Source organism: Mauremys reevesii, linkage group 3, assembly GCF_016161935.1.
Source record: "Mauremys reevesii isolate NIE-2019 linkage group 3, ASM1616193v1, whole genome shotgun sequence".
Lineage (NCBI taxonomy): Eukaryota > Metazoa > Chordata > Testudines > Geoemydidae > Mauremys > Mauremys reevesii.
Window position 1 is genome coordinate 39,222,692 of NC_052625.1, and position 12,634 is coordinate 39,235,325.

The following is a 12,634-nucleotide window of genomic DNA, read 5'->3' on the forward strand; positions in this document are numbered from 1 at the left end:
CACAGGACCTAACCAGATCAGCCACACCATCACCGGTTCATTCACCTGCACGTCCACCAATGTAATATATGCCAGCAATGCCCCTCTGCTATGTACATTGGCCAAACTGGACAGTCTCTAAGGAAAAGGATAAATGGACACAAATCAGATATTAGGAATGGCAATATACAAAAACCTGTAGGAGAACACTTCAACCTCCCTGGCCACACAATAGCAGATCTTAAGGTGGCCATCCTGCAGCAAAAACACTTCAGGACCAGACTTCAAAGAGAAACTGCTGAGCTTCAGTTCATCTGCAAATTTGACACCATCAGCTCAGGATTAAACAAAGACTGTGAATGGCTTGCCAACTACAGAACCAGTTTCTCCTCCTTTGGTTTTCACACCTCAACTGCTAGAACAGGGCCTCATACTCCCTGATTGAACTAACCTCGTTATCTCTAGCTTGCTTCTTGCTTGCATATATATACCTGCCCCTGGAAATTTCCACTACTTGCATCCGATGAAGTGGGTATTCACCCACGAAAGCTCATGCTGCAAAATGTCTGTTAGTCTATAAGGTGCCACAGGATTCTTTGAATCATTTTACTGAAATTTAACTAACCAATCCTGACACAGTGTAACATGGTTATTTAACCAATTATATCCCACCACCTTAATTAGTTTACACCCAACAACATTAATTATACAGCAGACAGAAACAGTCACAGAACCAGACAGAGATTATACACACAAACAAGCGGGAAGTGGAGACTACAGTGATAGAACAATACAGAAATGAGGATTTCACATCCCAGCTATTGATAAGTGAGTTCTTGCCAGACAGGATGCTATCAAACTAAATTTCCTTTTACATCTTCTAGGCTCTTCCCTTTCTCTGGAGGTGATAGGAATATCAGGACAGGATTGTATTCCTAACAGCCCAATAGCACCTTATTTCAATGTGACTAGTTTGGACTGTAAGGATGTGACTATACATTTCCCAGTTATGGCTGCTTCTGCTGCTTAGCCGAAGGCTTTAGCCTAAGAACCAGGCCTCAGACTGTCACAGTGAGAGAAGGCCCTTACACATTCTCTTTCTTTTATACCTCTATAACTAGCTAAGTGATAAGAATACAGCTAAATTCTTAAAGTATAGGCCTTTGCAGACAGGCCTAAATATCAATATATTTCTCATTCCATCCCCAACCACTGTCCTGTTTCTAAAATAATCTTTCCCCAGTGAAAGGGGAGCAACCACTTGATTATTCTCATTATTATCTTCATGAAAAGACAGCACTGAGTGGGAGCATTCTGAATGGCAAATGTTCCTCCTTTTTTGGTTTCTTACTCACTCACTATGGGAGAGAACTAAGTGTGTGAGAGAACCAGAGTAGCTTCATCTCCTCATGCCCCTGCACAGAGCTAGTAGTTATCCAGCCCTAGATGACCTGAGCACAAGGACTGCATGTGGATAACAGCAATGGTCAGACTAGCCTTCCCAAAGTAGGCTCCTCTGCCCACTGCCCCCAGTCCCAGTAGGGCTGAAGGAAGTATATGGTGTTTAAGGGTGTAGTAGAATAGAATACACATTGCAGTCTTGTGGCTAATAGTGATAATACACATCTAGGCACCAAAGTAGTCTGCCTTGGATGCTGAAGAGAGTTCTGTGTTGAGGAAAAGAGTTTCAGTGACAAATCCACCTTTTCCCCTGACCCCTTCAAGTGGATTAATGAGTCCTTCTAGCAGTTAAATCTTTTCAGGAAAACTTTGCCTTTCCTTCCAGATATATGCTGACAAAGCTTCTCAAGAGCTTATTACTACAGATCCCCAGAGCCTTGTCTGCTGCAAACACAAAGCTACTTCTTAGAAAGATCTCACCCTTTGGCACAGCCCTCTCACTCTGGGGTTTCAATGACCATCCAGTTCTGAGCCCTGGGCCACAGGACGGAAGGAAAGGTTTCCTTTAACCATCAGAGACAGGACTCATGAGCAGGGTCTCTGAGAAAGGAGGAGTCATTTGCTGAGGTACACTTCTGTAGCCATGAAAATTTACTCCTCGGGGAATGCTGCACTGAAATATTAAAAATTCTGCACACAATATTTAAAAAATCTGCAAATTTTATTTACCAAAACACACTATAATCATACCAGTTTCAATTATTTTGGTAATTTATTTCAAAGTACCCAACAGCAAGTACATCTGTAACAATAGACAAAAAAGATTCAGGAAATTTTTTGATGAATAGATTCCTTACTAGGCATACTAATACAGAACTCTAAGTAATAATTCATTTAAACGACAACACAGAACCGTATTTCCTGCACCCCTCAGAAGCAGTGTAAATGCTTGGGGGAGTCAGGGGTAATGGAGGAGTTGAGGGAGAGGAAAGTAATTGCTGGGAAAGAGTCTGGATGTGAACTTGGAGGGTTGCTGGGTGGGAAAAGTATACAACAGGTTTTGGGGGGGGGGCAGAGAGGAACTGGTAGGGAGCCTCCCCAATGCAGACCCTGGCTTATCCTTAGTGTCTCCCACTCAGTTGGACACATCTGCCCCTGTCCCCCTGCACCCCCTCAGCTACTCCCCATCCCCATGTGTCTGTGCCCCCACTCAGCCAACCCTCTTCCCCCATGTGGCCCTACACCCCCGCATCCCCATGTGTTCCTGCACCTCCACTCCCGTACAGTCCCTGCCCCAGTCTGTCCTCCCACACTAGCCCTTATGAAAAGACGGTTACTCACCGTAGTAACTGTTGTTCTTCGAGATGTGTTGCTCCTATCCATTCCAGTTAGGTGTGCGCGCCGCGCGTGCACGGCATCTCGGAACTTTTTTACCCTAGCAACACCGGCGGGCCGGCTGGCGCCCCCTGGAGTGGCGCCGCTATGGCGCGTGTTATATACCCCAGCCGGCCCGTCCGCTCCTCAGTTCCTTCTTGCCGGCTACTCCGACAGTGGGGAAGGAGGGCGGGTCTGGAATGGATAGGAGCAACACATCTCGAAGAACAACAGTTACTACGGTGAGTAACCGTCTTTTCTTCTTCGAGTGATTGCTCCTATGCATTCCAGTTAGGTGAATCCCAAGCCTTACCTAGGCGGTGGGGTCGGAGTGAGACGTGGCGGAGTGTAATACCGCGGAGCCGAAGGCTGCGTCGTCTCGAGACTGCTGCACCAACGCGTAGTGGGAGGCGAAGGTGTGGACCGAAGACCAGGTGGCCGCTCGGCAGATGTCCTGGATTGGAACGTGGGCCAGGAAGGCGGCCGACGAGGCGTGCGCCCTCGTCGAGTGTGCCGTGAGGCGGCATGGCGGCACGCGAGCAAGCTCGTAGCAGGTCCGGATACACGCAGTGACCCAGGAGGAAATCCGCTGGGAGGATATCGGTTCGCCCTTCATGCGGTCAGCCACCGCCACGAACAGCTGGGGCGAACGCCGGATGGGCTTAGTCCGCTCGATGTAGAAAGCGAGCGCCCTGCGGACGTCGAGGGTATGCAGCTGTTGCTCCCGAGGCGAGGCATGTGGCTTCGGGAAGAACACCGGGAGGAAGATCTCCTGGTTGAGGTGGAAAGCTGACACTACCTTCGGGAGGAAGGCCGGATGAGGACAAAGCTGCACCTTGTCCCCATGGAAGACGGTGTACGGCGGGCTAACCGTCAGAGCGCGGAGCTCAGAAACTCGTCTCGCTGATGTAATGGCGACGAGGAAGGCCGTCTTCCAGGAGAGGTAGAGTAGGGAGCACGTGGCTAAGGGCTCGAACGGAGGGCCCATCAGCTTAGCGAGCACAAGGTTCAAATCCCATGTCGGGGTAGGACGCCGCACCGGCGGGTACAAGCGGTCCAGGCCTTTGAGGAAGCGGGAAACCATCTGGTTCGAGAAGATGGACCGACCTTCCACGGATGGACGAAAGGCGGACACTGCTGCCAGGTGAACTCTCAAGGAGGAGACCGCAAGACCTTGCTCTTTAAGGTACCAGAGGTAGTCCAGGATGGTAGGGACCAGGACCACGAATGGATTGAGACCTCGATGATCACACCAGAGTGCAAATCTCTTCCACTTCGCTAGGTAAGTGGAGCGAGTGGAAGGCTTTCTGCTCTCAAGCAGGACTTGCTGAACCGCTGTAGAACAGCCCCTCTCCGCGTGGGTCAACCACTCAGGTACCAAGCTGTAAGATGGAGGGACTGCAGGTTCGGATGGCGGAGTCTGCCGAAGTCCTGGGTGATGAGGTCCGGCCACAACGGAAGGGGGATGGGTTCCCGAACGGAGAGCTCGAGCAGCAGGGTGTACCAGTGCTGCCTCGGCCAGGCCGGTGCTACGAGTATGATATGGGCTTTGTCCCTCCGAAGCTTCAGGAGCACTCGGTGCACGAGCGGGAACGGAGGGAAGGCGTAGAGGAGGCGATCCGTCCAGGGGTAAAGGAAGGTGTCCGACAGGGAGCCTGGCGAGCGACCCTGGTATGAGCAAAACCGGTGGCACTTCCTGTTTTCCCTGGAGGCAAATAGGTCTATTTGGGGAAACCCCCACCTCCGGAAGATTGTGTGGACGACATCTGGACGGAGGGACCACTCGTGGGAAAGGAACGACCTGCTGAGATGGTCGGCCAGCGTGTTCTGCACTCCCGGAAGAAAGGACGCTTCCAGGTGAATTGAGTGGGTTACGCAGAAGTCCCACAGGAGCATCGCTTCCTTGCAGAGCGGGGAGGAGCGGGCTCTGCCCTGCTTGTTCACGTAGAACATTGCGGTGGTGTTGTCCGTGAACACTGTCACACAGCGGCGTTGCAGGTGGGTGCAGAAGGTGTGACAGGCCAGGCGGTTCGCGCGCAGCTCGCGGACATTGATGTGCAGGGCGAGCTCCTGGGGCGACCACAGGCCTTGGGTGTGAAGGTCGCCCAGGTGAGCTCCCCAACCGAGTGCTGAGGCATCCGTGGTCAGAGTGGCCGACGGATGAGGAGGGCGGAATGGGACTCCGGCACACACGACCTCCGGGTCGAGCCACCAGGTGAGGGACTCAAGGGTCGGCCTGGTGACCGTGACCACCATGTCGATGGGATCCCGAAGCGGCCGGTACACCGACGCAAGCCAAGACTGGAACGGACGGAGGCGGAGCCGTGCGTACGCGGTGACATACGTGCACGAAGCCATGTGGCCCAGGAGACGGAGGCAGGAGTGCACCGTCGTGGTCGGAAAGGTGACGAGGTCCCGGATGATGGAGACCATTGTCTGGTGTCGAGTGCGAGGGAGACAGGCCCTGGCCACCGTGGAGTCGAGAACCGCTCCGATGAACTCCACTCGCTGTGACGGAATCAAAGCGGACTTCTCAGCGTTGATGAGAAGACCGAGCCGTTGAAAGAGAGACAGGATTTCTGTCATCTGGCCCATCACGAGTTGTCGAGACTGTCCCCGAACCAGCCAGTCGTCGAGATACGGGTAGACGTGTATCTGACGACGTCGGAGGGCTGCGGCAACCACCGCCATGCATTTGGTAAACACCCTCGGGGCGGTGGCGAGTCCAAACGGCAACACGGCGAACTGGTAGTGGGTGTTGTTGACCACAAACCGGAGATAACGACGATGGGGAGGATATATCGCGACATGGAAGTAGGCGTCCTTCATGTTGAGGGCGGCAAACCAATCTCCCAGATCCAGAGAGGGAATGATGGTCCCCAAGGTGACCATGCGAAACTTGGGCTTGAGCAGGTACTTGTTCAGCTCGCGAAAGTCCAGGATAGGACGTAGCCCCCCTTTCGCTTTGGGGATGAGAAAATAACGGGAATAGAAACCCCTGCCCCGCCTGTCTGGAGGCACTGCTTCTATGGCACTCACGCTCAACAGAGTCTGAACCTCTTGTAAGAGGACTTGCTCGTGAGAGGGGTCCCTGAAGAGGGACAGGGAGGGTGGGTGGGAAGGAGGGGGCGAAACAAATTGTAGGCGGTATCCCGACTGGACCGTTTGAAGCACCCAGTTGTCTGTTGTTAACTGGGACCATGCCGAAAAGAAATGGGAAAGGCGGTTGTAAAATAACGGGGAAGGATCCGGTAGGGAGAGAGATGGGCCGTCCTCGAGCGTCCCATCAAAAGGCCTGCTTGGCCCCCTGAGGGGCCTTGGAAGCGGCCTGGCCCTGGTTACGGCGGTTGCCGGAAGGACGACGGCGATTTTGGGCTGGTCGCCGGCTATTGTATGGCCGATATCGCTGCTGATAAAAGGGCCGGGAGGGCTGCTGCCGGAAGGACCTGCGCTGCGTCGCCGGCGTGTGCATGCCGAGAGTACGGATTGCAATACGGCCATCCTTCAGGGTCTGGATCCGAGAATCCGTCTTTTCGGAAAAGAGACCCTGTGTGTCAAATGGCAGGTCCTGTAGAGTATATTGCACCTCTGGCGGCAGGGTAGAGGACTGCAGCCAGGCGATGCGCCGCATTGACACGCCGGAGGCTAAGGTCCGAGCTCCGGAGTCCGCAGCGTCGAGGGCGGCCGTGATGGAGGACCTAGATGACCTTCTGCCCTCCTCCAACAGCGCCGTGAACTCCTGGCGGGAGGCTGAAGGCAGGAGCTCCGTGAACTTCGCCAGGGACGTCAAGATGTCGTAGATGTACCTGGCGAGGAGGACCATCTGATTAGCAATTCGCATCTGCAAACCGCCTGCCGAGTAGACCTTGCGGCCTAGCAGGTCCATGCGCCGAGCATCCTTGGATTTAGCCGTGGGGGCAGGTTGACCGTGTCTCTCGCGGTCATTAACCAACTGCACCACTAGCGAGTCCGGGGTCAGGTGGGTGTAAAGGTACTCGTATCCCGTCGGGGGAACCGAGTATTTACGCTCAACCCCGCGGGCCGTGGGAGGAATGGATGCAGGGGTTTGCCAGAGCGTAGTGGCGTTCTTTTGAATTGTTCTGACGAAGGGTAACGCCACACGCACGGGAGCGTCCGCGCCCACCACATTGGTGACAGGGTCCTCGTCCTCCTGGACCTCCGCCACTGGGAGATCCATGGCCGTCGCCACCCGGCGAAGCAGGTCCTGATGGGCCTTCAGGTCAATAGGCGGTAGATCCTTGGCTGAAGCGCCGGCCATCGCCTCGTCCGGGGAGGATGAAGAGGACAAGCCCTGCACTAGGGCCTCCGCCGCAGGGGCTGTTGACTGTGCCTCGGTTGGATCGCGCAGCGTGGTGGACTTGTGATCCGGTGGAATGGGGGACTCATGGTGAGGAGAAGGAGCCGGCCGGCTAACTGTCGCCTCGGGGACCCTGCGCTCGGCGGCTAAGTCTCTCAGCATGAGGTACCCCCTGTGCCTCATGCTGGGCCCATGGAACCCAGAAGCCCCACTGTTGAGACCCCTGAGGATCGCCATGTGGGGTCGGTGGCAGGTGCGTGGTGCTGTCCACACCAGAGGCCACCGATGCCGGGCGGGATGGCCAAGGAGGCGCTGAGGCGCTGACAGACTGCACCGCTGAAGGCGGTAGCCTCTCCGCGGACGGTACCGAGGGATGGCGTGAGTACCTCCGGTACCGGGATGGTGATCGAGACCGTCGGCCACCGCGGTGCCGGGAGCTCAACCGGTGCCGGGAGCTCGACCGGGAGCAGGATCTGTGGTGCCGGGAGAGGCTGCGGGAATTGCGATGTCGGGAACGACGCCAGGATGGAGACCTCCGGTGGTGCCGACGCGACGGCGATCGGGACCTGGATCTGTGCCGGGAGTGCGACCGGTACCGAGATGACGAACAGTACCGGGACTCTGACCGGCGGCGGGATGGCGACCGGTACCGGGACGGCGACCGGTGCCGAGATCGAGAAGGCGACCGCCGTCGGGACCGGGAGCGTGATCGGGACTGGGAGTGTCGCTTGTGCCGGCGGTCCGCGGAGGGCGGGCGGAGCATCATTGCCGGCTTCCCGACGGACGTTACAGCCCGCACCGGCGGTGCCGGGGGCCGGAGGCTCGGTGCCTCTACGAGCTGTATGAGCTCTCGCGCTGCAGAGAATGTCTCCGGCGTCGACGGCAGTCGTGGCTCAACCGCGGACGGTGCCGGGGAGCGTGGCGGTGCCGGACTCAACGGGCCTTGCGGCGCCGGAGTCAACGGCCCGGTGCCTGCTTGGCGCACGGCCACCGTGGGAGGTGCCGATGGCGCAATAGTCATGGCTGAGTCCTGCGCGCGGGACTTAGCGATAGCCTTAGCCAGTCTGCGCTTTCTGGCAGGCGAAAGAGAGCGGTGCCGGGTCTTCTCAGTGCCTGACTGAGGCTGCGGTGCCGGAGCGGCTCGGAGCAGCCGGTGCGCTTTGCACCGATGAGGCTCTCAGTGCCGGTGCGGCCGGTGCCGGGGGCTGTAGCGACGCCTCCATAAGGAGCTGCTTTAGTCTATTGTCCCGCTCCTTACGCGTTCTCGGCTTGAAGGTGGAACAAATTTGGCACTTGTCCGTGCGATGACCCTCGCCGAGGCAGCGAAGACAGGCGTCGTGCGGGTCCCCGATCGGCATAGGCCTCTGGCAAATTGCGCAGGGCTTAAATCCCGGTGCCTTGGGCATGAGCCCGCACCGGGGAAGGAAAGGGAGGGAACCCCCCCCTAACCCTAACCCTAAACTTAACAAACTAACTATAACTACAACTATCACAACTAACTATATGTACTAAGATAACTATATACAAAAAACCTGTAGCGAAAGCTAGGGTAGTGGAGGACAGAGAGCACTCCACAGTTCCAACTGGCCGTCACGGGCGGTAAGAAGGAACTGAGGAGCGGACGGGCCGGCTGGGGTATATAACACGCGCCATAGCGGCGCCACTCCAGGGGGCGCCAGCCGGCCCGCCGGTGTTGCTAGGGTAAAAAAGTTCCGAGATGCCATGCACGCGCGGCGCACACACCTAACTGGAATGCATAGGAGCAATCACTCGAAGAAGAACCCATCTTTGTCCCCCCAGCAGCCCCACTTTGTTCACACCGTCTGTCTCTCCCTATTCCCTGTCTCCTGACTTGGCCCCACCAGTACAGTGAAGAAGGCAGGCTCTTTCTCTTCCCTTTGGGTGCTGAGGCTGGCCGGGGATTGGCTGCTCTGTTCTGGTGCCACAGTGTCCCCTTGTGGCAAAAAGCAGAACTGCAGCAACTTTCCAGAAAAAGTTTTTCTGCAGGGGAAAAAAATTGTGTGGCACAGAATTAGTGCAGGAGTAACAACTGAAGCCCCAGGAGATAAACTGAATGCAGTGAGGGAGCATTACCGGGTATAGACATCTGGGACTGGTGGTTATCCTGCCTGTCAGAACATGTGAGCAGGAGAAACCCAGTATCTATATTGCCACAGAAAGGAAAGTGCTACAACTGGTCAAAATTTTCACTGAGAAAGGCCTTCTTTACACACACACTTTTTTTTTTTCTTGGTGAAATTGCTGAAATGAGTGTGACTATTTCGTTTTTAAAATTTTACAAAGTTTATCAAATCATTGCAGCTGTTGCTACAGCTTTTGATCATTTAGATAAGGTGTTCAATCACATTCAATAATTTTTTAAAAAAAATACTGAAAAACATTCAGGAAATGTTTTTGAAAAAGTCTATTTTGAACTTTTCAAACAAAACTTGGAAGTTTTCACAAAGCTAGCTTTTCATTTTTTGATCAGCCGTAATAATTTGTTTTGCAACATACAACTGTCACACTTCTCAAAATTTTAAATAATTTCTTATGTTTTGCAAGCAAGTTTTGACATGTTTTTCATTTACCTGTTATAGACCATGAGCTTTAAGAGTATATCTTTCACTTGAGAAGGGAATTCTACAAAAGGACTGATATATTGAAAACTGTAATATATTTACAAAGCACCCATCAGGACAGATTAAAATTTCTCAGATAATTAGAGCTAAAATATAATACACATTAGAACAATTAACAAGCACTGATATGCTACTGAATAAGGTACTTAGTCTTCAAATTTAATACTAACTTTGATTATTCAAATATTAGTACAGTATCTCTTTCCAGGATACAGATCACTCCATATATCCACTAACTGCATTTCTATCTGTCAAAGAATTTACATGGCCTCATTACTGTAGAATCTGACCACCTAATAATCATTAATAGCTTTTTATCCTCACACCACTTCTGGGCAGGGTAGGCAAGTATTATCCCCATTTTACAGATGGGGAACTGAAGCAGAGTAGATTAAGTAACTTCCCAGAAGTCGCACAGAAAATCTGTGTCTGAGCTGGGAACTGAACACAGATCTGCAGCACCCAGTCCAGTGCCAAACCCATTACACAGTTTTCCCTCCCTCTTTCAGTGATAGCTTTTGATTCTCTCTCTTCATGATCCCCCTACACTTGTGGGATTTTTAATTACTTCCTGTCAAGCTTTAGGTCTAAGACCTAATTAAAGTCTCCTATGAGATGGAATAATCTTGACATGAGAGATAAACTTGAGCAAAAGATTGTTTAACTGGATCATTCTTTAGCACATTAACGAGGATGTTTTTGAATGGTGCCCAATACTCTATTTTTAGGTGACCTTTCCAGAGAAGTCACCCATGCAGTGGAATGGCAACCTTCATGCTGGCTTCAGTGAGGGTAACATAAGCTGGTTACCTGTTAATCTGGACTACCAAAATGTAAATGTCGAAGTGAGTATTTAAATTAAGGACACAGTTGTATGGGTTACAAAAAAATGCTAGCAAAATAGCTTCAGCTAAATGAAGCTCTAACTTGTTTTGATTAGTGGAATGTGGCAGTTTAGCTAAATTAAAACTAAAACCAAGAAAAAACAAATCTGTGGAAGAAAAATGGTGGTAAATCTTATTGCAACAGCAAAGGCTATTTTACCAGCCCTAATTTAACCAGAAAAATATGGTGATACTGAAGTGATTTTTTTTTAGTCTAATTCATTTAATCTTTCAACATTAATCTGAAATCCTCCCACCCCCATTTTAATTTAGATTAATACAAGTAGGTTTTGTTAAACTTAGCAGGGAAATAACATGGATGCATTTCTAGGTTTGCATATGTTGATCCGTCTAAGACCAAACTCGGCAGTTGCCATTACACCAGGTAGGTCAAGTACAGGTATTGTTGATCTACAACAGTGAACAACAGCAAAGAAAAAACACTTGAAACTAATCCATTGGGGGTTGCTTCTGCAGCACTGAAGTCAGTGGGAGCAAGATCCAGTCCTTGATGCTGAATGCTCTGATTCCTTGGTATGGAATGCTTTGTTGACAAAAAGTGTATGAAGTGCATTGGAAGGAGCAAAGACAGTTGTAGGAGGAGACGAGGCTATCATCACTGGTGGAGTGGCAAAGGTGGACAATATGGGGAGAGATAGGGCAGATAAGTATATGGAGAGGCAGAGTTGTGAAGGTCCCCAGAGGCTGAGGACAAATAGCTTCAATTTGAATCTGTGGAAGGATTTGCAGTGGGGGCGTAGAGTCAGAAAGGTGGGAAGATAATCTTAGCAGATGTGGTAATCACTTCTGTACTTCAAAGTAACATTTCTAATATTTAATGAGGAATAAATGACTACGGTAATGATGTGACTTTTTTTTTTTTAAACAGGTTCAAAAGACTCAACCTAACTCAACACTGAATCTATATCGAGAGCTAAATTTACTTCGCAACAATGAGCTGCCCATTCATAGGGGATGGATGTGCTACATTTGGAATGACAGCAATGTTTTTGTGTATCTGAGGGAATTAGATGGATTAGACACAGTCTTTATAATGGTTCTCAATTTTGGACAGGAATCAATCACAGACCTGAAAGCTGTAGTTTCTGAGCTTCCGTCTGAAGCTACCATAAGGCTAAGCACTAATTTTAGTAACACCGGTAAAGTTGTAAATACCAAAACAATTAAAACTGAAAAAGGGGAAGGAATTGTCCTTGAGTATAAAACAAGGAAGACGGTTCATACTACGGAAGCTTTCCAAGGGAAGTGTTTTGTGGCTGAAAAAGCATGTTATTCTAGTGCCTTGAATATACTCTACATGCATTGCTAAGCGCTAGGGCATGTAGGAAATTTTGTTTTATGCATTTAAGGCAGAAAGTATTGATTTCAGGTAAATACTGTGAATAGTGTGGCAATGGCTTTTAAAACTTGCCGGTTTGTGTATTAAATGAACAGCAGTCCATAAACAAACTAATGTGGCTTAATTGTCTGGCCTCTTTTATTGGTGTGTGAGCAATGGGCAGAAGGTGCTTACCTTAAAAGGGCAACCAATTAACCAACAACCACAGAGGCTAGGAGCTTCCAGAGGGATTTGAACAGGTACCAGGAAGGGTAAGGAGCCTCCCCTGTAAAGCCTCCCTGGGGCTGGTGCACTCAGATAAGTATTTGTGCAAGGGTAGAACACTAACCATATGCCTATAGAGCTCCTAGAGGCATTGTGCCTAAGGTATAAAGCTCTTAGGATTTCCTGCTTGAGTATTGTACCTATGCTCTGTGTACCCGTATTGTGGGCTGTATCTGACTGCCACAACGTAGCCGCAAATCCTTTGGCAGTTTACACTCCATAGTACTTGTTCTGCAAGTTTCCTATTTGTGTAATGGGCACTGAATTGTCTGAAATAGTTAGAAGCAAATAAGTCATCAGGTCAGTTTTAAAACAATACATTTAGAGGAAAGAGAAAATTGAGAGATGATCAAGGTAAATATGTAACAAACAAGTGTTTAGTATCAGCTGGAAGAGAAATTTACTTACTGAA

At 50.9% G+C, this 12,634-nt stretch overlaps 1 protein-coding gene across 1 annotated transcript in view; it reads left to right on the forward strand.

Annotated features, from left to right (window-relative positions):
* The window catches only part of SLC3A1 (solute carrier family 3 member 1), a 30,126-nt gene extending 18,055 nt beyond the window's left edge, over positions 1–12,071 (forward strand). The window contains exons 9-10 of the mRNA XM_039529503.1: positions 10,456–10,559; positions 11,488–12,071. Coding sequence (XP_039385437.1) covers positions 10,456–10,559; positions 11,488–11,928 — 545 coding nt within the window. The 3' untranslated portion in view covers positions 11,929–12,071. The remainder of the gene's footprint in view (positions 1–10,455; positions 10,560–11,487) is intronic.
* Positions 12,072–12,634: the final 563 nt, after the last annotated feature.